The 26440-nt window shown below is 42.3% G+C and overlaps 2 protein-coding genes across 2 annotated transcripts; one reads left to right on the top strand and one right to left on the bottom strand.

Annotated features, from left to right (window-relative positions):
- The first annotated feature begins 1518 nt into the window (after positions 1-1518).
- LOC102229291 (protein FAM49B-like) lies at positions 1519-12617 on the top strand. The gene is made up of 11 exons (XM_023335385.1): positions 1519-1936; positions 7724-7797; positions 7898-8019; positions 8612-8717; positions 8939-9075; positions 9176-9253; positions 10067-10183; positions 10985-11064; positions 11173-11299; positions 11574-11644; positions 11729-12617. The coding sequence occupies exons 2-11, from the start codon at positions 7725-7727 to the stop codon at positions 11796-11798; spliced, it is 981 nt and encodes a 326-aa protein (XP_023191153.1). The 5' UTR covers positions 1519-1936; position 7724; the 3' UTR covers positions 11799-12617.
- Positions 12618-23313: 10696 nt separating this feature from the next.
- Positions 23314-25978, bottom strand: LOC102229551 (transcriptional regulator Myc-B-like). The gene is made up of 3 exons (XM_014474899.2): positions 25685-25978; positions 24383-24983; positions 23314-24028 (listed from the first exon to the last, which is right to left on the bottom strand). The coding sequence occupies exons 2-3, from the start codon at positions 24975-24977 to the stop codon at positions 23550-23552; spliced, it is 1074 nt and encodes a 357-aa protein (XP_014330385.1). The 5' UTR covers positions 24978-24983; positions 25685-25978; the 3' UTR covers positions 23314-23549.
- Positions 25979-26440: the final 462 nt, after the last annotated feature.

The raw sequence follows: 26440 nt of genomic DNA, 5'->3' as shown, positions 1-26440 counted from the left end.
GCGGGGTCACCTGGACAGGTCGCCAGTCCACCGCAGAGGTTGGAAATTGAAAATAAGTAAATAAATAAATAAATAAAAAGTTGTCTACATTTAAATAATAAATAAATAAAACATAAGGATGATGTTTCTGCGTGTCCCGAGGCCGAAACATCGTCAGTGACCCCTCACACCCCCACCATGGACTGTTCTCCCTGCTGCCCTCTGGAAAGAGGTTCTGCAGCATCCGGTGCAGGTCCACCAGGTTCTGAAACAGCTTTTTCCCACTTGCCATCAGACTGCTGAACTCTTAACTGGACTGCACTCAAAATCTGGTCTCCACTTCATACCTTGCACATGTACAGAGCTAAATAACTTCTATTTTACTGTCAGTCCTGCACTTTATATTTTATATTCAGATTTATATTCATATTTTATACTGTATTTTATTTTATTCTGGAGTAACCTCACAACATTGGAACCTCAAAACATTGTCCTGAGCCGTATGCAACGAAATTTGGTTCTGTATTCACCCTGTGCATGCAGAACGATAATAAAGTCAGTCTAAGTCTAAGTCATTAAAAATAGGCTGCGTGAATTAACAAACAGAGAAATTTAAACATTTTGTGTAAAGTTCTCTGTTTTATCTTTCATATCATAACAAAGAGCAGCTGATGAAACAGGAAGTGAATTATCTGAAGATTAAAGACAGTTTAATACAAACATTAATCAGACATTCAGGGTCAGAAAATGTCTCTGAATCTGTTTGTGTTGGTATGAAATGAATTATTATAGATTTATAATGAACTGAGCTTGTTTGCCTTGCAGCGTCTTGAGATGCAATCAGCTAAATGAACTCAGATTTCCTGACAAACAGGCAAAGATGATCAGCAGAAATTAACACCAAGTAAATACAGGGACAATATTATCAAAACCAATACTTATTATTTAAGAACGATTCATAATCAAACTTCTCATATTTGGGCATTTTTGTGTTTTTTGAATTATTTAAACATTAATGAGTTAAATAGGGAAGAATTCAGATAAAGTTTAAGCGTCAACAAAATACTTTAATGAAATATAATAATGATAAACAAAACAACTAATTTGTGTGCATTGCTTTCTAAATAAACAAAATATGAAAGAATGATCAGTGGAGACAGAATCAAGTTATTTTTTACAGTATTATTGAGAAACTACAAAGCAAAAATAAAGAAGGAAACTGAAACTGAAGTGTTGATTTAATCTCCCTGGTACCAATCTGATATTGAAACTGACTTGGTATCAATATTACCAATATTTTTAATTGAGCCACCCACCTCTAGTGATCAGATAAAAGAACACAAATAGAAAATATTTTTATTTTTTTAGGAAAAAGGCTAAATAAATCATGTAGAAGTAAAAATCCCTGGCGCCAGCTGTAATTTGCTTCATTTATTCATGTTATTTGTCAGAATTAATGCGACCAATGACTTAATTAATGAGCCGAATAAAATAAAAGTTTATGGAAGATGTTTTGGTGTAAAGGTGAAGCAGGAAATCTTTCAGCAACAGGTGGAAACTGATGAAAATGTTTAATTTTAGATGGATTTTCAACGGAGTCTGGTTTCACAGAGGAACTTTGACCCTGCGCACAGAGCGGACCTGCGGCATGGATGATCACCTGGAACCGGAGGTTCTGATGCGCGGGGCTCGGACCGGCGGCCGGTTCCGACGGTCCATTCGGTTCTGTGCGCGCGGCGGAACCCAGCTTGTCTCCTGCTGCTCTCTGATTGGCTCACGCTTCAGTTCCTCCTGAGGAAATCACTCCTTTTATAGTTAACGGCGCTGCGTGCCGCCGGTTTCCGGGTTGACTCTCACCAGCATGTAGAGGAGGCGGGCCGCCGGGAGACACCTGGAGCACCGCGGGCACATCGGGCCATCGATCCGCTCCGCACTCATCGATCAGCGATCAGTGAAGGTGAGCGCGGCGCGGCGCGGCGCGGCCGGGGCCGGGAGGGGTGGAGGCGGCGGGGTCCGGGCCGGAGGTGGGGGTTAGATCTCAGGGTGGATCCTGACTGATCAGACATGTCAGGTCCTGCAGACCGCTGTTGCTGCTGCTGCTGGAGGAGCAGAACCTGCAGCAGAACTGTGAGGTTCCGATGCAGGTTCTGACCCACATGGAGGTTCCGATCTGAGATCAGATCCTGAGAATAAAAACCTCCAAATCCTGGCGCCTCTCTGCAGGTTCGAGTCTGTTTACCCGCAACCAGCAGCGGGACTCATTTCCGTTTTCACTCCGTTCAGACTGTCAGAGCCGCCAGCGGGGAGGCCCGACAAATCTGGGGCTGAGCGCGGCTTGTCCAGGGGCGGTGCGAGGAAACAGGCGGCCGGGGGGCTCCGGCCCCCAAGGCACTAATGTTTCAACTAGACATGGGACTTGATTAAACTTTTTAATCAAATATATCTGTAATTAATTAATCACATTTTAATCAAAAGCTATATATTGACAACATAAGCATCCAATTCAAAAAACATTTTTGCTGGTAAATTATTGAATAAATCTGTTCTTCAGCCATCAGAAGTGTTTTTCTATCCATTCAGTTTTTTAGTTTCAGGAAGTCCTGATGAAGCTTCTTTAGAAATCTGGACTGTGGACGTTGACATTAGCATTACCTGCTACATGTTTAGCATTGAGATGCTTCACTGCTAGCTTCTCTGACAGGCTAACTCCTTATAGAAATGGATTAATTGCCCTAAACTTTTGAACTTATTGAAATCTATGTAATTAATGAATCAAAATGAAAGCTTTACATTCTCAGCCTTTGTCTTTATAAAATGTTTGCAAAATATTAAAAATATGAGCATTATTATGTCCTTCAGCAGGTTGAAACCTGAAATTCTGGACACAAAAATATAAAAATAAATAAACTGTTTAATATTCTTTCTGCTTTTCTAATTCAATTTTAAACTGACTTTAATTAATACATAAACTGGGCCGATATGAAGAACTGATGTTCATTTCCATCTTGTGTTTAAGGGTCATGTGACCTCTGCTGGGTCATGTGACCTCTGCTGGGTCATGTGACCTCTGCTGGGTCATGTGACAGGGATGCAGATTGTGGGGAATTTAACTGCAGCAGAAGAGCAAAGTCAGCAGTTTATTTATATATACCATAACAGATATTAATATCACACACCAGGATGTCTCTAATATATTTTCCAATATTTTCTGTGTCATAAATCAGTTCATAATAACTATCAGATGATAATCTGGTCTCTGCTGTAATCTGGATTATTTGCTCCGCTGGATGTTCAAACCTGTTACTTCCTGCCGGGTTCTCCAGCTGTTCCACACACTCCCATACTGTTGCTGTTAAACCAGCGGGTCCGTTGGAGCGGTTCTGGGTTCTACAGGCCCGGTACACTCGGATCCAGATTCATCAGCTCTGTATCATTCCAGTCATGTTCCTTCTTTAATCAGTGAAATCAAACGAAGCTTAAAAAGTGAAACTGAAGTTGGTTTTGGGATTCGAACCATCGTTCAGTTTCTGCTGCTTTTCATTTGCTCATTTGTTCGACTCTTTCTGTCCGTCCGTCCGTCTGTCGTCTTTCATTCAGGAACAGAAAACCATAAATAGATCCATATCAGGCGATAACCTGATTATAAATAAACACTTTGACCTTTGACCTCATGCTTAGGAAGACGATTCAGCCACAAAACAGAACGACAGATTAGATCTCATCTGATTCTTCAGCTCAAACTTTACTGGCAGCCCAGATTCCTTCACAATAAAATACACATTTCAGAATAAAAGCACTTGATAAAACATAATAATAAAGTTTAACCAGAAGTTTTTATCAACCTGCAGCTGAACTTTCTTCATCTCTGACCTTTGACCCTACAGGCTGCAGAATGAAAGTACCTTTAGTTCAGATCAGAGGAAACATTAGAGAATATGAAGCTCCGCCTCCAAGCATGATGTCACCACACACCTGGTCAGGGCCGACCGGACCTCTGGAGCCGTCGCTGGTCCGGACAGAGGTTCTGGTTCTGGTTCTGGTTCAGAATTTATATGAAGGTTATGATTTTATTCATTTCCAGAAAAAGTCAAAGTTTCTGAGTTTATCAATCTGTTTATTAAAAGTTTAAGGATAAAACGAGCGGATCGTCTTAAAGTTAAATAATTACAGGAGGATTCAGAGATTTAACCCAAAATTAATATTTTTTATGTCAAACAATTTATTTATAAATTCTGACTCAAGATGTTTTGTGTTTAATTGTAAAAAAGTATTTAACTTTAAAGAGAAAACAAACCCAGTAAATATTCACATCCCTGCTAATATTTACACATCTCTGCTTTTGCAGTTTGTTAATAGAAATTTTCTTTTTAATGCTCAAACATTTATGCATATTTTGGAAACAATAAAGGACATTTCTGTTTAATTTTAGTCCAAACTGAGAGGTTAAACTTCAGATTTACTGAGAAACTTTAACATTTTCTTCCATTTTAAAAGTTAAGATTCTTTAATATGAATTCAGTTAATAACTTCAAACGGTTTTTTTCTCTGAGGCTTTTATGTGGTAATAATGAACGATTCTGTCATTTTAACCCGTTTTATTTGGGTTAAAATGCGTCAGTTTGAACGTTCTGAGCAATAAGAACCCAGCTTTCCTCCGTTCTGGTCCAGAACCCGGTCAGAACTGGTTCTGATCGCTGAGTTTCAGCAGATAGAGAGGAAGTTGGAGGCTCAGCTCATCAATATATTTAGAAACACCACAGAGTTAAAAACAACAAGATGTTTGCTTAAAGCAGAGAGATGCTGTCGTTGTTAGACGTTAGATTCTGCAGAACCAGCTGGTCGTTTCCAGCAGCGGTTAACCTCAGGGGTGGTTCTGGAGGGCCGGTCTCCTGCAACGTTTTGATGTGTCTCTACTTCAACACACCTGGGTCAAATAATGAGGCCATCAGCAGAACTCTGGAGAACCTGACCTCACTGAGGAGGAGATCCTGCTGTTGGATTCAACTGTGTTGGACCAGAGAGACGTCTAAGAGTTGCAGGACACCGGACCTCCAGGACCAGGATTGCCCACCTCTGGGTTAGCCTCAGGTTCTGCTGTCTGGGTCAAAGTTCTGTTCACCCGGAACCATCTATAACATCACCCTGGGTGACCTTTGACCTGCTCTGATCTGCTCTGATTTCATTCCCTGCAGAAGCAGTAAGTGAACTACAATCCAGGGCATTCTGGGTAAATACAACCAAAGCTAACGTGCTAGCCTAGCGCTAGCAGCAGAAATGTCTGATGGTCTTTAGCCAAAGACTAAAGAGAAATCCTCCAACCGCTAAAACCTGACACCTCCATCTTGTTTGGTGAAGAAGGAAGTTGGAAAACACTCTAAGACTTTTGCACAAGCAGGACAGGAACTGAGCTGCTTCTGTCCAAGAAAACCATGTAAGACCAGCGAACATCCGAACTGATGGATCCCCAAATAACGAACAAAACTGTCACAGATCAGAGCAGCGACGTGTTGGACGTCTCCTGTCTGAACCAGAGTCAACAGTTTAAACTGTTGGTCTTTACTGACGTTTGTCCTCTCAGGAAAAACGTTTCCTGTTTTACTGACCCAGTTTATGAAGAACCTCGACCCAACATCGCTTAGAAAGACGAAGCGTTGGGTTGAGGCTGGTTTACGCCCACAAAGGCCTGACGCTGGTCACCAGGACTTCAGTTTGATCATCAGCTGTCAGACTGAAGGAAACACCAGAACCTTCTGGAACCAGGCTGGCCCATGAAATGGAGGAAACGATCAGATGACCTTGTGATTAAAGCAGCCGTCGTGTCTCCAAGTGAAACTTCCACATTAGGAGTTCACCAATCACAGCCCACTTCAGAGCGAGAGTCCATTACGGCTCCGTTTGGGGAAGTAAAAGTCCATTTTAAAGAGCTGCTCGGGTTAAAAATGATCACTGAAACTGCAGGTTGTTTTTAATCGGCGGCTCAAAGGAAAACTAACGTTTTATTTATTGAAGGAAGTAAAGGAAATGTTTCTGCTGGAGGAAAATCTGCAGCTTTTTGTGTTTTAGAGAATAAAATAAGGTCTGATGCTTTAAGGCGTAACAAAGTCTTCCTGTGTTTGCAGTCTTTAGCAGAACCAAATGGACCGCCGGGCTCTACAAACCGGGATCAGTCGTTTCTGCCGTCGTTCTTTTCTGCCTTTCTTACCTGAACTCAGCTCGGCCTGTTTTACTTCCTCTGTTTTAAATTTAGGCCAAACTTTCAGAGACTTTGTTGCTTCCTCTTTTCTCCATTTTTAACACGAAGGCGTCGCTTCCACTTCAGCTTGCAGCCACAAACTGCCAAACTGTCAGCCGGCGAACATTTTAGAGCACAAAGAGCAAATCTACCCCGACAGCATGAAATGTTCTCCAGATAAAGGTGAAGCTGCGAGCTTCACTTCTCCTTTAACGCAGCTTCAGGGTTTCCTCACTCAAATATTGTTACTTTAAATGGGATCCTGGTTTATCAGAAACAAACTTAACCAACACAAAGGCCATGAATAGGAATTTTACTGTATATTTTGAGGTATTATGTGTTAAAATGTTAGTCTTTACTACTATTAAAAGGATCTAGAAGCAGTTTTATTGGTAAATCCATTTTTAGAAATCTCACTTTAGAGATTTTTAAAAATGGATTTACTAATAAAACTGCTAAATCAACTTTTAAAAATCTCTAAAGTGAGATATATAAGTTTTTAAACGATAAATGAGAAAGATTGAACATTTCAAGGCCTTCTGATGATTAACGACGATTTCAACCTCCGTCACACCAACGTCCCCAAATGTTTCAAATCCTCCACATCATCATCATCATCATCATGATGATGTTGATGATGATGATGATGATGGTGGTAATCTAAGGCCAGACTCCAGTTTCCATGCCGTTATTCAGGGAATGAAGTTGGATTTACTGGATTTAGATGTTCTGTTTTAGCTTCAGTTCTTTAAAACTTTAATGTTCTGTGTTGTATCACGTGATCTGAGAATTAGGAAGTGAGACCTCAGCTGAATGTTTCTCACTTGTATCTTTGTTTCTTGTTTAGATTTGACCAGTAAATTCGGACTCGGATGTAAAGTTCTAGTTACATTTAAAAACAAGCTGTTTAGGTGGCTAATGTTGTCACTTATGTATGAAAACTGGCGTTAGAGTACGGGGAATATAATAATGTAATGGGTTAGCATGCTAACATGATCATTGCTAGGCTAACATCATCAATGATTGAATGTTCGGCTGAATAATTTTACAGTAACTGTCACTAATGTCTGCATTTAAAATGCTAATGTTGCTATTAACAGTAGGCTAACATTTCACTTTAGATTTGAATGTTAGCTAGCAGAAATTGTGCTAGCTGGCTAACAGTATTATTAATGACTGAATATTAGCATTAGCATCATAGCTGTAGTTCTGTCATGTGAATGTGAGGATTGGTTCAGTAATTTATCTTCCAGATTATTTATATGAATTCCTGTTGGTTGGATGATGTAGAATCTTTTTAGATAAAGTCTTTAGGAGAAAAGCAGAACGTTTGAAATGTCTTGACGCCTGAGCATCATTGTGTCACCATGGTAACTAGTAACCTTTCTCAGTAATGGACCTCAGATCAGCAGACCCACTGTGCTGTGCTAACATTAGCATGCTAACGTTAGCGACATGGTTAACAGTTTTCCTTCTGTCTGTCTAAAGCTACTTTGCTTCTTGTGTGGGCAGCATGGGGAACCTGATCAAGGTGCTGACCCGAGACATCGACAACAATGCTGGAAACTTCTTCCTGGACTTTGAAAGTAGGAATCAGAGACTCTGACCAGTCGAATCCGTCTGCCTTCCTGTCCAGCTGTTAGCAGCAGCAGATGTTTTGATAATGACCCCAGGCTGTTCTTCCAGACGCTCAGCCTTCGCAGTCAGAGACGGAGGTGTGGGAGAAGGTGAACCAGGTGCTGACGGAGGCCAAGGTCATCCTGGAGGACCTGCAGACGTACAAAGGAGCAGGAGAGGAAATACGACAGGCGAGCAGCTTGATGAATATGACAATATAATAAACATTCAAAGAGCTGGATTTCAAACTTTACCATTCAAATATTTTACTTACTAAATAAATATTTAGCTTGTATACTTAATATTTAGTTAGCAAGCTAAATACTTAGTTTCCTTACTAGATATTTAGTTTGCAAACTAAATATTTATCTTTCTAACAATATATTTATATTGCTGAATAACAGTTTAGTTTGTAAGCTAAATAGTATTAACTCCAATCTAAATATTTAACTTACTAAATAAATATTTAGTTTGAAACTGTGACGTTTATAATTGAATGAATAAGACTTTGAAAAACTAATCACACTTTTTTTTCTCTAATGAAAGACTAAACAATTCAAATGATTTCTGTTAATTTGTGTTTGTGTAACTTTACAAACGGCAGCATGAAGTCATAAAAACATGATCATTTAGACTTTAACTTGGCCCTTTATGAAAACTTCCTCTGAGTTTGTTGGAAATCAGAGAGAAATGCTGAAAACAGTCTTTATAAACACGGAGGATTTTATTTTGAAAGTGTGCAGAGCTCAGTTCCTGGTTTTAAAGTGTCGTTGTTGTTTTCAGGCCATCCAGAACCCAAACGTTGAGGGCGTTCAGGAGACGGCCTGGGCCGCCGTGGTTCCTCTGGTCGCCAAACTCAAAACTTTCTACGAGTTTTCACAGAAACTGGGTAACCGACTTCTAACAGGTTTCAAACTACCAACCCGACCCACTTTTCTACATGTTTTCCTTCCAAGCAGCCGGATTCGTTCTCTAAATGTTGAAAGTCTTGATCATAGTTTTAGTTGGACTGAGGTCCAGTTTCAGTTCAGTCCTGAAGGGAAAACGTTAAGAAATGTGGTTTAAAACTTTTGCACAGTGCCGTGGTGAGTTTCCGTGTGTTTCCGTCAGAATCCAGTCTGCACTGCCTGCTGGACATCCTCACCAGCGCCGACTCGACTCCGACCCAACATCTGGAGCAGAAACAGGCGCTGGCCCGTCAGTTCGCCCACATCCTGCATTTCACGCTGCGATTCGATGAGCTGAAGGTCGGCTGCTCCTCCTCCTCCTCCTCCTCCTCCTCCTCCTCCTTCTCCTCCTCCTCCTCCTCCTCCTCCTCTTCATCGCTCTGACTCTGTCCCGTTTCAGATGACCAACCCGGCCATCCAGAACGACTTCAGCTACTACCGGCGAACCATCAGCCGCATGCGGATCAACAACATGTCGGTAAGAAACTCGTACAAAGATTCAAAATAAATATTTAGTTAATATGCAAATTCACTTACTGATAAGTGGAAGTGCACTATCAAAATAAAAGCTGGATCTTGTGAATCTTTGTATAAACTTCTGCTGGAGACGCTGAATCTCCTCACAGCAGCCGGTCACTGTGATGGTAAACTCCTTTATTGTCTTTAAAACGTCATAAAGGAACAGAAGAAAAGAAACGACGATCATTAGGAACCTAAATATTTAGTTAGTTAAACTATGAAATAATTAGCTTTTAGTTAGAAAGTTTAATATTCAGCTGCCAAGCTAAATATTTTTCATCCAAGTTTAAATATGTAATTTGAAACTGTGACAGTTAAAATGAATGAATATTATTTATTGCTGTTATTTTTTCACTGTGTAACTTTACAAATGGCTCCTCATAAAGCAGAATCAGGTCAGAAAGATTCTCTGTTCGTTGAACCTGGTGAGCCACAGGGACGTGTCCTCGGTCCGCTTCTGTTTTAAATTTAGAAAACCTGAAATCTAAGGATATCAGGTGATGTTAGAGCTTATCTTGGTGAGTTATGAGGTGAGATAAACTGATCACTGAGGGATTTAATCCTGTTGGCTCTAATCTGCTGGTTCTGCCTCAGATTTGATGCTGAAATCCAAACTCTTGTTTATGTTTTCAGATGTCAGTTTGTGACAAAATCAGATAAAAATGTCTCAGTATAAAATGTAAAGTTCCTTGCACCATCCTTGTGTTGTAACCTCTCCTCTGTGAAAATGCTCTTCGGCTCGTTGAGTCTCTGGGTTCTGCTGGTTTTTCAGTCGGACTCGGGCAGCGAGGTCAACAACGAGCTGGCCAATCGGATGTCTCTGTTCTACGCCAGCGCCACGCCCATGCTGAAGACGCTGAGCGATGCCACGTCAAAGTTCGTCTCAGATGTGAGTTTATCTGTCATTTAATGGGGTTCTGTCCTCCAGGACGGGTTCTGGTTGGTCCAATCTTTCTACTGACTGTCTCACTAAACTCCCCAAAGCTCTGCTCTGCAGAGACTCATCAGAAAATACAGATTTATGGATATATTGATGTAATCTTCTGTCACTGTGAGGTGATTATGAAGAAAAAATGCTTTTGTTAATTTTTACACATTTTCCAGATTAATGTTGATGAAACAATCAGTGATTAACAGGAGAAAAGAGAAACTTTTAAACTTAAATTTAAAATAAATCTGTCATTCAGATTTAATAAATCAATGCATTAATCAATAATCATTCAGTTCTGAATGTAGCTTTAACTGATAAATCTTCCAGTTTTTGTGTAATTATTGATTATTGAACAGCAGGACTGATGTGATCAGCAGCAGCTGTTGTTTGCTGAGCTCACCAGCAGGGGGCGCACTCCTCCTACTTTAAGCAGCAGAACCAATGCTGGTCGGTTTGTTCCTGCAGGTCCAAGATGGGTTCTTTGGTACCGAACATGTAGCAGTTCTGTCCGGTTTGGATGTGGTTTCAGAACCACTGGTCCAAACTGATATCAGAACCAAAATAAAACCTTTGGACAAAGTTTGATTTGTTATTCTGGATGTAATTTGAGTATTTTTGTGACCATTTGACTTCATAAGTCATAAAAATAACTCGTCTCCAAAGACAACTAAAGTGGTGGAGCTGTTGGGTTTTCTCCCATCATGCATCTGGAGCGCAGCGGTTCCCCACTTTGATGATCCGTTTGTCTCTGCTGTCCAGAACCCGGATGTTCCCATCGAGAACACGACCGTCTGTCTGAGCACCATGGCCTGCGTGTGCAAAGTGATGCTGGAGACGCCGTGAGTCCTGAACGCATCTTCATCACCTGGTCTTCCTCCGCCGCTTCGGCCTGACGCTCACTGTGTGTGTGTGTGTGTGTGTGTGTGTGTGTGTGTGTGTGTGAGCAGGGAGTACCGCAGTCGCTTCGCCAGTGAGGAGACGGTTCTGTTCTGCCTCCGTGTGATGGTCGGCGTCATCATTCTGTACGACCACGTCCATCCGGCCGGCGCCTTCGTCAAAACCTCCAACATAGACGTACGTCACGCCCAACATCCGGGGCCACAGAGTTTTATTCTTCATATTCGTTTTCTTTTATGAACATTTGATAATAATTTCAACAAATATGTAGAAAAACACATTTTTCAAAAGAGTTACAAACTGCAGCTTTGATGTTCTGTCATTTGCATCAGTAAAATAATTTTTCTTAGTGGATCGACCAACAACATTTAAAATCAGAAACAGAACCGATCAGAACCTCCTGATCCAGAAGCGGTTCTGCAGGTTCTAGATTGACGTGTTGTGTTTTCAGATGAAGGGCTGCATCAAGGTTCTGAAGGATCAGCCGCCCAGCAGTGTGGAGGGCCTGCTGAACGCCCTGAGGTAGGAGAGAGAGAGGCATCCAACCGTACATCCAACCGTACATCCATCCCTCCCTACACCCTCTAACCCTCCCTCTGCCTCCAGGTACACCACCAAGCACCTGAACGATGAGACTACCTCCAAGCAGATCAAGAACATGCTGCAGGCCAACTAACTTCTTCTTCAGCACTGAGTAGGAACGGAGCGACAGGAAGTGTTAAGGTCCAAATTTCAGAAGAACTACTGAACAAAACTTCAGTTTTTTTGTCTTTACTTTGTATTTTATTTTTTTTAATTATTTTTATATTGTAAGTTCAAACATAGGATGTTTATTGTTGAAGAAGGGAGGAAGATCAGTGTTTGCATTCAGGTTTAATTCTGCCCCCTGGTTTCTGGTGCTGGGTAGAACCGACGCTGGACGTTCAAACACTCAGTTAACCGAGCTGATGGTAGATGCGCTTGCTCCCCCTAATGGCTGCAGTGATAATTACAACGACTAACTGCTTTTATTCCAGATTCAGTGACATCTCAGCTTTACTCTGTAGGAACGGAAACGTTTCCGTCTCTCTGCTCTCTGGTGCTTCCTGACGGCTCTTTGACTCAGAACCGACTGTTGGGTTATTTCCTCCCAGTACTTCTGTGTCTCACAGCCTGTAAATCCGACGCGCCCCCCTGCGGTGTGTGTAGTCTCACACTGGATGTGATGATGCGACTCGGTGAGTCCATCCCAGCCTGCAGAACACGGAGCTTCGGTCCAAACATTTCAGCTGCTTCACGTCTTCATGGAGGTCAGGAAGCTGAACGAACCTCTGTGATGATGATGATGATTTGGTACGGATGTGAGGAAGATCTGTCCACTGATGTGGATTTTGATGTTCTCGACCTTTGACCTGATGCTATGTGTTTTGAGCTTTAAGTTTCCTTGTATCTCGATGCTGCAGTTTTATTGTTTTAAATGATGTTTTGGCCAAATAAAATTTTTACATTTTTAATAAAAAAAAAGTTTGTTTTCATCTTTATAAAAATGACTTTAAGGCTCAAATTCCTGGTTTCTGAAATGAGGAAAAAAATCACAAATTCAGTTAAAAATTCTGCTATTTTTCCCAAAGGCAACAGACGATATTCCACAGTAACTCATCCTGAATAAAACCGTGAAAAACTGCTGATCCAGCTCCTTTGCTTTTGCTGCTCCTCTTTCTGTCTGTTTGCTCGTTCTGTTAGAAAGATGTTGGAGTAGGGCAGTGCTTCTCAATCCAGTCTTCAGCTTCCTCTGCATGTTTTAGATGTGCCTCTATTCAGAACAGCTGGTCCAAATGATTGCATGACCAGAATCCTGTTAGTCACCAACAGATTCAGTCCAGGTGTGGCAGAAGGGAAACACCTGAAACATGCAGGCAGGGGGCCTGAGGCCCGGAAACACTGGAGTCGGGGATCTGATCTCTCTGCATCCATGAAGCCTCCTGTTAAGCTCCTCTGGGATTTGGGGTCAAAGTTCAGGTAATATTTGATTTTCAGATGCTAATCAGCTGCTCCTGGTTCTGAAAAGAATACCTTGTTGCTATGGTTACACATGACCGTCCTAATTAAGTAAAGAAGTAAGAGTGTAAATGACATGATGACGCTGAAAGAGTTTGAATTTCCTTCAGCGTCTGAAACCTGATCAAACATGTTGAAATGTTTGATCACTTTGTCTCAATATTATGACCTCTGAGTGTTTTTTTAATATTTCAACTTTAATATCAATGTTTCAACTTTGTCTTTTTAATCTAAATAGTCTAATCTTTACTCTTTTCTCTCAGAAAAAAACATCCACCAATAAAAAACTAAAACATGTTTTTCCTCCAGTAAGTGAACCAAATATTTCAACATTTAACTTGAAATATTTTACGTTGGCCACCAGATGGCAGCAGAATAATCTGCTCTGAAAGAACTGAGCTGATCCTGGTGACAATATGTGATCAGTTGTCATGGTAACTAGCCTTGAGAGCGTGTAGACGTTAAATAGAAGGGGTCCCAGGTTTGAGCCTTGGGGTACGCCACGTGATTTCTGTCCAATGAAAAGGAAATTAAATTAAAAACCTGAACTGGACTTTCTCAGCTTGGGAAAGGATTCACCTTGCTATTTTGAAAAACAAAGAAGGACCAGAACATTGACAGGAAGGTCCAGAAGAGGTTTGTCACTGACACGGACCTTTGATCAGTCCAACATCCAATATGGCCGCTAATATGGCCGCCTTATACCGTACAACTTAGTGACAGCTGGAGTGAACTCCTGACCTTCGGATCTCGTTAAGGTCTCACCTGGAGTGTGTTCATTTTGGTCTGAATCAGTTGATGAGTTTATAAACTCAGAACCATTTCCAGAACCTGAAGTCTGTTTACGGGCCAGACATCAGAACCAAACGTAAATACAGGAAGCAGACTACAATCAGGTTGATTCTGGGTTTTATTTCAGTTAAAACGATCGAAGTGAACTGTTCTGGTATTATTTATTAGTTTGTCTACGGCATCCCATAATGCAATGCAAACCCGACTACAGGATGGAGTTTGACACCAGGTAGCTGTCGGGTCGAGGTTCTGATCACCTCCACACCTCGGTACAGTGTCCCTGAAGAAACTTCCAGTCTACTTATTTTTGTGAATGAAACGGGTCGGTCCGGTTCATCAGGTTCAGTTTGGCGCCACCTTGTGGTTCTCTGGTCATGGCGTCTACAGGACTTCATCCATGTCTGTCCGGCGCTCCACCACCCTGCTCTAGACATCACTGCCCCCTGGTGGCCGTTCAGAAAGAAACCAGGCCTTGAGTGTAGCTGGCCCAACCAGAGGTCAAAGGTCAGGGTTTCCCTTCGCTTCTGTGCTGAGCTAAAGAATCCCAAGTTGGTGGATTTGTTCACAGCTTCATCTGATTTCATTAACAAACCAAGTTTAGGGTCAGGAAAAGAGATCCGGGTCGGGTTGAGTTAGAGCAAAGACTCAGAAGGTTTCCTCAGCCCATAAATTAATATTTATAATTATGTAAATATTAACTATCTGTTAATTCATGTTTAAATGTATATTTATTTACCTTTTGAGGAATATTTAGTATCTGTTTCAGGTTTTCTGATTCTGGATCTGTGGCTGTAATGACCACTGCGGCCTGCAGGGGGCAGAATTGGTCCTGGTTGGACCTGCGAGGAGGCGAGGCAGGAATGTGAGCTGAAGAGGTGAAGCTGCAGGTCCTGAACCTCCATTCAGGTCCACCTGTTGAAACTCCTCAGAGCTACAAACTCATCAAACTCTGCAGCAGTTTTCAGTTTCTCTGCTGAAAGTATGAAATCATCTCCACGTCAGTCTGACCAGCAGGATGAAGCGCAAATCATCTCAAATATTAAAGTTAATATTAAAACCTGTTTGTTCCACACATCTGGTCCTGAAGGAAGTTTAATTAAATCTCTAGTTAGTAAATGAGTCTCAAACATTCTCAGCTTTAAAACTGTTTACATTTCAGTTGTTCAGTAACCATGACGACGCCTGTGGGGAACATCAGGGCTTCGTGTTTATCTCCTGAGGTTTTGGATCCAGTTTTTCACCATAACCGACTCCATTCAGGTCAGATATTATTAGTTTTATCTACGTTTCCTTCAGCTGCTGCAGCTAAAAATAAACATGAATGAGTTTTTATTTATTATCAGGCAGATAGTGGGGCAGCCCCACAGGTGGAGAAACGCTCAGCCTGCTTCCTGTCAGCTGCTGAACCCAGCGGCTCACAAAGGGTTAAATGAACCTGTTTAAATAAAAGAATCTTTAGTTTTTATCTTGAGGTTTTAGGAGTCAGGATTTGGTAAATGAGCCTGGGTCAGTCAGAGAAAAGAACATTTTAATAGTTTTTGAAAAGTTGTTTAAACTTTTGGCTAAACTTCAACATTAGAAACTGTATAAACTGATCAACAGTTTAAACATCAATGTCAATCATTTTCAGATGAAATAATTTATCCAGACACCGAACATGTTTTAAGACTGAATCGGTTTTCTGTTGGCCTGAATTTGTCAGTATTACAGCTCCATATAAGGAGCTTCCTTCCTGTCGGTGGACCGGAACAGGAAGCTGCTGGGTGTGGCTGACAGGCGGCGTGTCGGAGGCCGGAGCTCATCAGCCGTCAGGTGCCGAGCAGCAGCAGGATGGAGGTTTCTCTGCCCTCTCGCTCATTTCTGTCAGGATTTTCTCTCATTCATGAACCAACAGATCATCTGCAGAATAAAAACAGTTTGAATCAGGCCTGATTCTATTCCTGGTTTTTCACAATAAAAGTCCTTTAGTTCAGAACCAGTTAAACTGGTTTTAAAGTTTTAAAACGAGCTGCTGAGATGAGACCAAACAGCTGCGATGAACCTGAAGGTCATTTATTCCAATTGATGATCAATCAGTTAATTCAGTTAATTATTCAACTTAGTTTAAAAGTTTCTACCTAAGGAGACTCAGCAGATCGCATCGAGTCGTTGACCTGCAGCGTTCACTCCTCCATTAGAGAGGAAAAACTCTCCTTCAACAGGAAGGAACCTCCATCAGAACCAGAACCAGAATTATTAGAACCAGAACCAGAATGATCTGAATCTGAATCAAACAAGGAGCGAAAACAGGAAGCTGAACGTTCAGAGAGGACAGCAGGAGGTCCAGCAGAGACGCTGAGATGTTTCTGGAAAATATCCTGGGTGCATAAAGAGCTTCAGTCAGAGATAAATGGTTGCTAGGAAACTGCAGGTTCTGATCCACTGGGTTCAGAAAGAACCCGATCATTGTTCATAATAATAATCTGACCAGATCATGAACCTTATTGTTATATGTAGATATTAACTCTCAGATCATTATAGCATCACATCTAAAATCAGATTTTTTGACAGAATTGTTCAGTTCTGATAAATACTGTCAGCGGAAAGTTGAGTGGAAGGAAAAAGTCTGCTGGAGAAACACTATAAACAGAGATGCCTGCAGCTTTGAGAGGGTTGTGAAGCAAAAACCAACCAGAGAGTTTAGAGGACAAAGCAAGAGACCAGAACAGAACCAGCAGCTCAGAACCACCTGGACTGAGGACTGACCTCGGCATGCTGTCTGCATGTGTTTGTTTCTCCAGTGTTTGTTTCTTCACAGTGTTGAACCAGAGCAAACTCCATTCTGCTCTGAGTTTCTGCCTCCAAATTATCCTCAGAAAATTTGCCAACTGGAAGATTTTTCTCATAGATTAGATGTAAAATATTCAAAATAATACAACTTAGGAAGCTCAGATACATATTAGCAATGCTAGCTAACACACCATTGCAGTGACGTGCGGTGAGGTTCATAGCTGGTGAGGCACTGACGTCATCAGAATCAGATTTGCAAATAGATGCATAGATTGACAGCAGTTTACAGGTTATGTTTCACTTCTGCATCCTTACACATACAAACTGTAGCTCACAAAACACACATTTCCTTAAAAAACAAAACAAAATAAATGTTATTACTGTCTTACCTGCTTCGATTGAAAGTCCACTTGAGAAAACTTTTTTAGTGTTGTAATGTAGTCATCCATGTCGAAAGTCGGGATAAGCGAGAGGAAAAAAATCACTATCGCTATTATAATCTATCGCTGCACTTGTCTTGCTTCCCGAATCGTTTAGCCTAGCTCGCTGTCACTTACTCGGCAGTTGAGGAGTGAACAAGACGAACGTCTGGGATCTTGAGCGCCCCCTGCCATGAGGCAAGAGAACTGCCTGCCTCACCTCGAACCTGTTCTCTGCCGTTTATAATCGCTCATTACACGAAACACGTTACACAAACACAGTTGGTGACAAAAAGCACTGTACATTATATACATAAGCTAAATTATTGGAAATAAGTTCACATATTAAATTTGTTTAAACCATTTTATTGACGCCGTACAGCAACATGCTCTCTCCGCTTAGCAGCCAGCGCAGAGCCAGGGGTTGCGCAATCCAAGGTGAGGCAGAGCTCGCTGCTGCCTCACCGGCATCGCTTCCAAGCATTTGAATGGGAAAATAAGAAAATTCAGCCATTTTGAACAAATAAAAATCGAAATTGGTGAAGCTACATGAAAAATAAATATTTTTTAGTACAAACCACCGGATGAATATAACAATTTAAATTTCTTTATGATTATATATTTTCTTTCTTTCCATGATGGCAGGTGAGGCACTGCCTCCCCTGACCGCACGTCACTGCACCATTGGTTGGTGTTTTAAAAGCAGCCAATCCAAGACCAGCATTTATTTTCCTCAGTGCTGATTGGCTGAACCCCCAGAGTGGAAGAGTGTGGTAGCACTGAAACAGTTTCCACCATGTGCATTAATGCAGATTAAGGTATATTAACATACGTTAATATATTAATATACCTTAATCTGTTTGAACTATTAAAAAAACAGTTAATATGAATAACAGAAGTAAATATCGGTGCCAGAACACTGATATTCATATCACATATCGACAGTTTTTCAGACATTTTTCTCTAAAACCTCCAGATGCTGAACCAGTTTCTCTCATTTCTCCTTCTGTAAAACTTTTACTTGAGTTTCTGGAGTTTCCACTCTGTGTTTTCTACCTGCTGACAGAAAGTTGTGTGAAACATCTGTATGGAAAGTCACCTCAGGTTGTGGGTTTCAGTCACACTCCAGCAGCAGCAGCAGCAGCAGACGCTGTGATCCCTCAGCCTCACTCTGCCTCCGCTCTGCAGCGGGACACACCGTGACTCACGCTGCGCTCTGACTCATTCAGCCTAAAAGTATTTAACACACGTTTCTGCCTTCAGTTCACACAACAACTGATGCATTTAAAGGGAAATTCCCCCTAAAATGTGTAAAGTCTGTCATGTTTCCTTCAGTGACTCATGTTTGATTGTTTTGGAAGATTTTTGTCGTTGTTTCCTTTTCCCCTGAATTTTATTTGATGCAGATAAAACAATAATTGCTGAAAATCATTTTTTCCCTTAAATTTAAAGTTTATTTAACTTTACGGAGCTGTGTAGCTCTGCTGCCTGGCAGAGGGAGGCTGCAGGTTCAAATCCCAGTCTGGGGTCGTTCTGCTCTGAGGTTGTTCTCCATCTCTACTCGTTCTCTCTCTGGGCTGATCCAGAGGATATTTCTGCTTCAATCAATCAAGTTTATTTGTTTTGCACGTTTAATTAACAACGCAGCTCAAAGTGTTCATAAAAACACAAAAATAAAAGTCATAAAACATAATAAAGTCTCAGAAACCAGAAACAAACATCCTGATGAGTGACATCATCAAAACCATCAATAATCATTAAATATGCTGATCAATGTTCCATTTATTATGTTTCAAAAGCAGCTCTGTCTCAGTGTTTCGGCTGTTTTGCAGTTTTTTTGAGTGTCTCCAGCCAGGAAGGTTAATAAATAAACTTCAGTTAAACTGGAATAAAATGACTGAAAATCTTACATACATTTAGTTTTTTTGTACTCTGAGTCTCTAGCAGAGAGGAAAGTTGAATTTATTCTGAAATCTTTACGGTGAGTTCTTGTAATAACTGGTTTATTTATTGTTTACCTCTCAGTCCAACCAGAACTTTGTATGTTTTTGATGGACAAGTTTTGTGTTTTTGGCTTCCACTGGTTGAAGCAGTGGGATTTAGTTTCCTCTAGTTAAGTATTAGTTTTCAGTGTGGTTTTGTTTTTATTGTGACTTGCTATAAAGTCACAATATAAATTGTAATATTTCTGTAAAATATTCTGATAGGTTATGTTTTCAAACCATTCAGTTTCATTTTTTTTGGTTTTTTGAATAATTACATCACAGTAATTTGCTGCAGAACAAGTCATGGATTTCCTTTTAAGCAAATTCACTACAAGTGGATCAGTTGGTTGTTGGGTTGTTGGGTGGTAACAACTGACTCCTTCTTCCCTCCACACCAGATTTCTGCAGCATTCGTAAAACAAACTTTCCCACTGAGGGGGGAACATTTCCCAGAAACTCAGATCCCACCGGCTCTTCCAGGATGTTCTCCACCAATCAACAGTCTGTTCATTCTGACTATTTCAGACATGAATTCATGAATTTATCATGTGTTGCTGTGACATCCTGGCCGTTGTTTTGCTAGCAGTAGCATTGTGCGTTCTGCTAATGTTAGCTGTGTGCTAGCTGTTAGCTCCTTGAGGACAGAACTGTACTGCAGGTATTAAATAGTATTTTTACATAAATAATTTGACTTTGCTATTGTTGTTTTTGTGTTAGAGAACAAAAAATCCAAATGCATTCAGTGACAGTACTGCGCCGATAATCTGCTAATAAACTTCAGAAATGGTGGAGTGGAGCGCCGCGCCATGTGGATGGGGGCGGGGCTTGATGTGCCTTATTTGCATTTAAAGAGACGGCATTAAAGCGAGTTGCTCTTGGTCCAAAAGGATCATGTGGTTCTACAGGAACTCAGACCAAAACATCGCAGATCAGATTTAAATCAGCCACAACAATTTTAATGTGAAATGGAAAAATTTAAAGCATAACATTTCCACTTTAATCCTGAAGTAGATGATTTTAGCAACATGAACTTGTGATGTTTTGACCAAAATGTTTGGTTGAAGTTTCAGTTTTTCTTCTGTTAGCAGAAACCAGCCGCCGTTCGATCAGAACGAGGCTCCATGTGTGAAGCAGCGCAGCGGAAACAGAGCTGCGGTCGACGGTGGTCTGCTGACTGAAACGCTTTCGGTTTCCGCGCAGCGTGGGGAGGCGACCAACCGACGCGCAGGAAAACCCTGCAGGCGTGGGCGGGGGGCATCATGGAGTCCCAGAGGAGCTGCGCCCGTCGCGGGGGTTCAGGCCCGCAGCTCCACCTTCAAACCCAAAACACTGAAAAACCAGAAGGTTGATCCGGGCGTTTGGACCGGTACCAGCTGCTGGGTTATTTATAGAACCAGATAATACAACACCTGCAGCATTTAATGTGGTTCTGATTTGATCCAGGATTAAGACGCTGACCCGGTTCTGAGCAGCAGAGTAAACCGGGTCGGGTCACAAGAACCGAGTTCTCTAGGAACAGAAACTTTGAGTAAACCTGGATGTGTTGAACATCTGGAGTTTCTGCAGAAAGAAGGTCGATGATGAAGATGAAGATGACGAAGAGAAGTTCCTCCTCTTCAGCACCACTTCATCATCATCATCATCATCATCATCATGTTTCTTACTGGTATCTAAACAGAGACCTAATAAACCGGTCACATGTGAACAGGTTTGGTCGGCGGTGACCTGCCAGCAGCAGGTTCTGCATCGAGGATCCACCTGAGACGGTTGATCCTCTGCTTCCAGGGGTCAAAAGGTCACCAGAGGTTTAGGGAGGAAAAGGTGAGTTTGGTCCCAACAGGTAATATTGTCACCTGAAAGGCTGCAGAGGATCTGATTGGTCGGATTCATCCAAACGCCTCCAGCAGATCAGAAATGAATTTATGGGACATTTCAGGCTGTGAAGGTAAAAACTGACCCTTTAGAAGAATTTGCTCTGAGGTGTGTGTGTGTGTGTGTGTGTGTGTGTTAGTCTATTTCAGAGCTGGTTAACTGTTCAGCTGGGAGCAACAGTGAATGCTTAACAGACCGGAGAAGAAAACATTACTGTTGTCAAGGACATGAGAGAAACTGAAAACAGACTGAATGACCTCTGACCTTTAATTCATTTTATGGGTATTCTGTGGAAGAATGAATGTAAAACGTGGTGATACATAATGTTTATATCTATCTATTTACATATAGCTATGAGCATATGTATATCTATAGAAATATATATGTATAGATATAAATGTAACTGAATGTCATCAGAATATAAGGTAACATACACCTGCTGTCTCTTTATAGGATATTTTATAACAGGTAATATTAATACACTGAAAAAACAAGACACCAGGATATTAAGCAGCAGCACCTGAACGCATCACTAAAAACATCTTAATTTTCTCTCTGTGTTTAATGAGCCGGTCATTCGTCTTCAGGCTGATGCTACATGTGCAGAAGGCAACAGTTTCAGGTCATTACAGTTTCAGGTCACTAGAAAATATTATAGAATTAAAATATTTAACCTTAAAAACACAAAGTTTTAAATCCAGAAAGATCTTTAAAAGTCGACTAGATGGAAAGAAGTTCTTTAGATCTGGAGGAGAACCGGGTCAGACTGGATCTGTTCAGAAAACGAATCGTGAGAGAAAGAATGATCCAAACTGTATAATATTGAGACGGGACTAAATGAAGACAGATGATTGGCTGCGGCGACGCCTGAAGGGAAAAGCCCAAAGAGAAGAAGAAGGAAGTTCTGTCAGTTTGAAATATGAGACGTAATAAACAGACTGAGGCAGTTCTTCAGAGTTTGGTGTAGTTAAAGTAACGGAGCCTGAGGACAGTGTGAAGCTACTGAACCGTCGGATGATTTCCTGCATGACTGGAGGATCAATGATTATCCATCAGGAACGCTGCGGCGCCGTTTGAGGCGCGCAGGAAAACCTAACAGGAAGTGAGTTCCTGAGAAAACCATCAGGAGGTCTGGCAGCTTCCAGGCTGACGGAGTCGGGATGTTAATGACATCACAAGCTGCTGAGGCTCAGGTCAAAGTTCACCAGGAGCCCAAAACGAGTGGAGATGGATTTTCTTGTGATGAAATCAGATTTTACAGCCTCTTCAGTAAAAACTGGTTAATAATTAATGACACATAAAACCCACGAATGATTTTTATAATTTTAAAAAATATTCAGTCAAAACCTGATGATTTTAAAAAACACGATAATTTTATCCAAATTTAATCTTTTGTAATTACATTTGAATTATGATGAATAAACTGTAATTAAACTGATTTTAACCAACAGACTGGAACTTATTTTAATAAACTGTTTTATGGCTCCATAAAGAAGCTGGTTCTGGTTCTGGTTCTGAAGGGTTGGATCTGGATCAGCAGAAACCTGGATCAGGAGCCGACAGGAAGAGGAAAGTCGTGACTCATGGATGACGGATCCGGACCAGCAGAACCAGCTGGAGACCCGGACTGTGACTCAGCGGACCGGACCGAGGTTCTGGCCCGAGGTTCTGACTCAGGGTGTGTAACCCGCCTGAAACCGCTTCCTGTTTTACTGTTTTTGGCAGGAGGAAGGAAGAAGCTGCGGTTCTGCCAGAGTCCAGATTTAGGAGCAAATGCAGCCCAATACAAACTGGACCGTTTTGGTTCTGATGGGTTCTGGTGAGATAAATAAAGCTGATGCTTTTATTTTGAAGGGAAAGGCCTGGGGTCTGCCAGTTAAAGGGTTAATTTCTCCCTGGATGACGGAAACTGTTTCATTCCTGGAGTTTTTATCTCTGCGTTTCAGACCAGGAACCCAGAACCAGCCTGGTTCTGTGTCTCCCAGACCCGGACTTTAATCGGACCGGAGCTGAACTTTCACCCAGTTTTCCCTCCGACTTCACTGGGAACAGAACCAGAACTGACCGGGCCTCTGCTTCCAGGTTAGACGGTCCTGGATGACACAATGACAGGAACCGGGCCAAATGGACCTCAGAGGACACGTCTGATTGGACCGCGGATCGACCCGGAACATACGGAGGAATAAATTCCAGGAAAACGGGTCAGCGGATCGGATTCACTCCTGAGTTCATCCCTCAGGAATGACATCAGAAATTCTCCTCCAGTGAATCCGACCCGGTTCAGAGGAAACGGGTCAAAGCAAAACAGAACCTCTGGTCCAAGCAAATCAGGGCTTTTATTTTGACATGTTTGATTTCTATAAAATATAAAAATAAAATCATTTCACAACAGAAGGGGGACAAATTAAACACAGCTAGGTTAAATTAGAGTAAATAAATAAAGGTTCTGATCCGGCGGTTCTGATAGAACCCGTTTCTGTCCTGTGGTCATTTTGACTCTCTAAGCTCCGCCTCCGTTTCCAACATGAAAACTAGCTAAAAGCTGTTTAGCGGCTAATGTAGCGTCCGGAGCCGCTCCAGGCGCCGCTGCAGCTCCCTGCTCCTCTTCGTCAGCTCGTCCTTCTTCTTCAGCAGCCTGCGCTCGTCCGCCCGCGCCTCCCGGATGAACGCCGTCGCCCCCTGCAGGATGGCTACCTTGGCCGCCTTGTGGTTGGCGGCCAGCGCTGGGATCTGCTCCCTCAGCGCCAGCAGGCTGAGCCGCAGCTCGCTGCGCCGCTGCCGCTCCAGCACGTTGTGAGTCCTGCGTCTGTCCTCGTCCTCGCTGTCCGACCGCGGGCTCCAGCAGCGCCGACCGCCGCCGGTGCTCTCTGTCGACCTGGGCCGTTTCCCAGCAGGCTGTGGGGCGGCGTAGTTGTGCTGCTGGATGTCGATGAGGGAGCGTTTGAGGACCAGAGGGGACTGATGGGACGTCCTCCGTCTGTCCACCGTCACCACGTCAATCTCTTCTTCCTCACCATCCTCCTCTTCCTCCTCTGTGGAGACAGAACCAACATGGATGAAGAGAATTTCCACCAGAGACGAGCAGAACTTCATCAGACCAGAAGGAAAAACTCTAGAAAATGTTCATGGTGGCGACCAGATGGGGCCCAAATTTATATAAATATTCATGCAAAAAATTTATATATTTTAAAGATTTTTGAAATTTTATTTTTAAGTTGATAAATGTATTTTTTATTGGGTTTACATTTATGCCTTGAAGGAACAAAGTGACTCTGAAAGCCTTTCTTTGACTCTCTGGGGTCACGGCCCCCCTGTGGGGTCACGGCCCCCCGGGGCCTCCTCTGCGGTCGCCACTGTATCAGAACCAAACGTCTCCTGATTCTCACCTGATTCGCTGCTGCTGCTGAGCGGCGGCGTCTCCAGACTCAACTCTGACCCGACCTCCATCGCCACTCCATTGTCGTGGTTCTGGTTCTGGCCCGTCAGCGTGAAGGGGAGCACCTCAGAAGGGTCGATGCACGCCGCCGCCACACCCTGCAGGTACCCGGTCTCGTCCCGTGCATCAGAACCAGCTGCTAGCCCGCTGGTGTCGGTTGGGTTCTGCCGGGTCCGGAGACACGCCAGCCGCTCGGACACGACCCGCTCCAGCTTGGCGGCTGCAGCGAAGCTGCTGCTCCACATGCAGTCCTGGATGATGAAGGACTGCAGCGCGGCGGAGGGGCGGAGCTCCTCGTCCAGCAGGTCCGACAGCGCCTCCAGGTGGTCGGCGGCGGACAGCGGCGGGTCCGAACGGGGCGGGGTCCGGCTGGGGGACATGGGCGGCGTCGGCAGGAGCTCAAACTTCTTCCAGATGTCCTCGCCGGGACCGGGCAGGAGCTGGCTGGGGAAGACGTCCTCATCGTCTCCGCCCAGGAAGAAACACGGCTGCATGGAGTCGAAGTCGTAGGGCGCCGGGGGCGTGGCCAACATGACCGCCATCATGGCCGCCTGCACAGGAAACAGAGTTAAACGTGACTTCAACAAGAAATAAAATGATCCTGTTGGGTCCAAACTGCTGGCTCCATCAGAACCAGGATCTGTTTCTACCATCAGAACCTTAAAGTGATGCGTTCACTGTCTGCAAAAGCGTAGGAATAATCAGCTAAGCAGCTGCAGCCAATCTGATCCAGATAAAAAAAGAGCTTTATTTTGTTAAAAATCTCCTTTAAGACCCAAATGATCAGAATAAATCCAAAATGTTAACAATCATATCTGCTTAGTTTGCATTTATTTGAACAAATTATTCTTTTTTCTCTAGGAAATGTGAGAAAGTGAATATATTTTAATAAAAGTCAACCGAACATGTTTACATATTTCTGAGATAATCTGCTGGTTCTGTTTGGGTTCTGTTGTCTCGGCTAATTACAATGCAGTCTGAATCATCATATTTACATAAAACCATAGAAGAAGAAGAAGTTCGGCAGCTGATCAAACTCTGGTTTAATATCAGGTTTAATTGAAAAACTCAGACATTATTTAACATAAAGACGATAAAACTCTGTTCTGTTATAAATCTGGACATAAAAAGTGACTTTAATCAAACAGCTGAGATGTTCTGATCCAAATGTTTCAGTTTATTTAGAGTCAAACAGAAACATCATGGGTTAAATATAAGATTTATGAATATTTAATCGAGCTGATGAACTCACCTCTGAACAGAAATCTTCAAAGTTTCTGAAGAAAAAAGTTAAAATCTTCAGAGGAAAGTTTGCTGAGAACCTGATCGATGGATCCGGATCAATAACTGATTATTATCGTTATTATTGTTGTTGTTTTCTGAGCTGATGTTTTCCTCCGCTCCGCTCTCAGTGTGAATCACCGCATCCAGCCGAACGTCACGCATTTATACCCGCCGACTTCTTTTCTTTCCGCTGACGTCACGACGTTCCCGCCACTCATCTTCTACGTAACAACCTAAAAAGCGCCTCTTTCTGCTCTCTGACCGCCGCGAAGCATCAGCACCGCTGGTTCCGACAGAGCAGCGGGGCTCCGGTACCGGTTCCGGGTCTAACCGGGTCGGAGGACCGGTTTAAAGAGGGAACTAGTTTATTCTGCGGATGTGCGGTGTAACGGTTCGGGTGGTCCAGACTGACTGTAAATGATGCAAGGGGAGAAAGTTCCGGGAAATCCGAGATGATCCGGTGATGATGTCATAAAAACAAAGAAGGAAAACAAGGAAAATAAATGATCGATTTATTACCGAGAATAACCTGAAAAATGATTTACAAATAGAGGAACGAAAAGATTTATAGATCTTATGAACATAAAACAAAAACATCAAACAAATGTTTTTATTATAAGAAATTAAAAAATATTTTAAATAATAAATGATCACAAATCGCTAAAAGTCCTAAAATCATGAAATATTTAAACCTCACCAATAATTTTAGGTTTTCAAAATAAAT

Source organism: Xiphophorus maculatus, chromosome 6, assembly GCF_002775205.1.
Source record: "Xiphophorus maculatus strain JP 163 A chromosome 6, X_maculatus-5.0-male, whole genome shotgun sequence".
In the NCBI taxonomy this organism is placed as follows: domain Eukaryota; kingdom Metazoa; phylum Chordata; class Actinopteri; order Cyprinodontiformes; family Poeciliidae; genus Xiphophorus; species Xiphophorus maculatus.
This window is presented reverse-complemented; position numbering and strand designations above follow the sequence as displayed.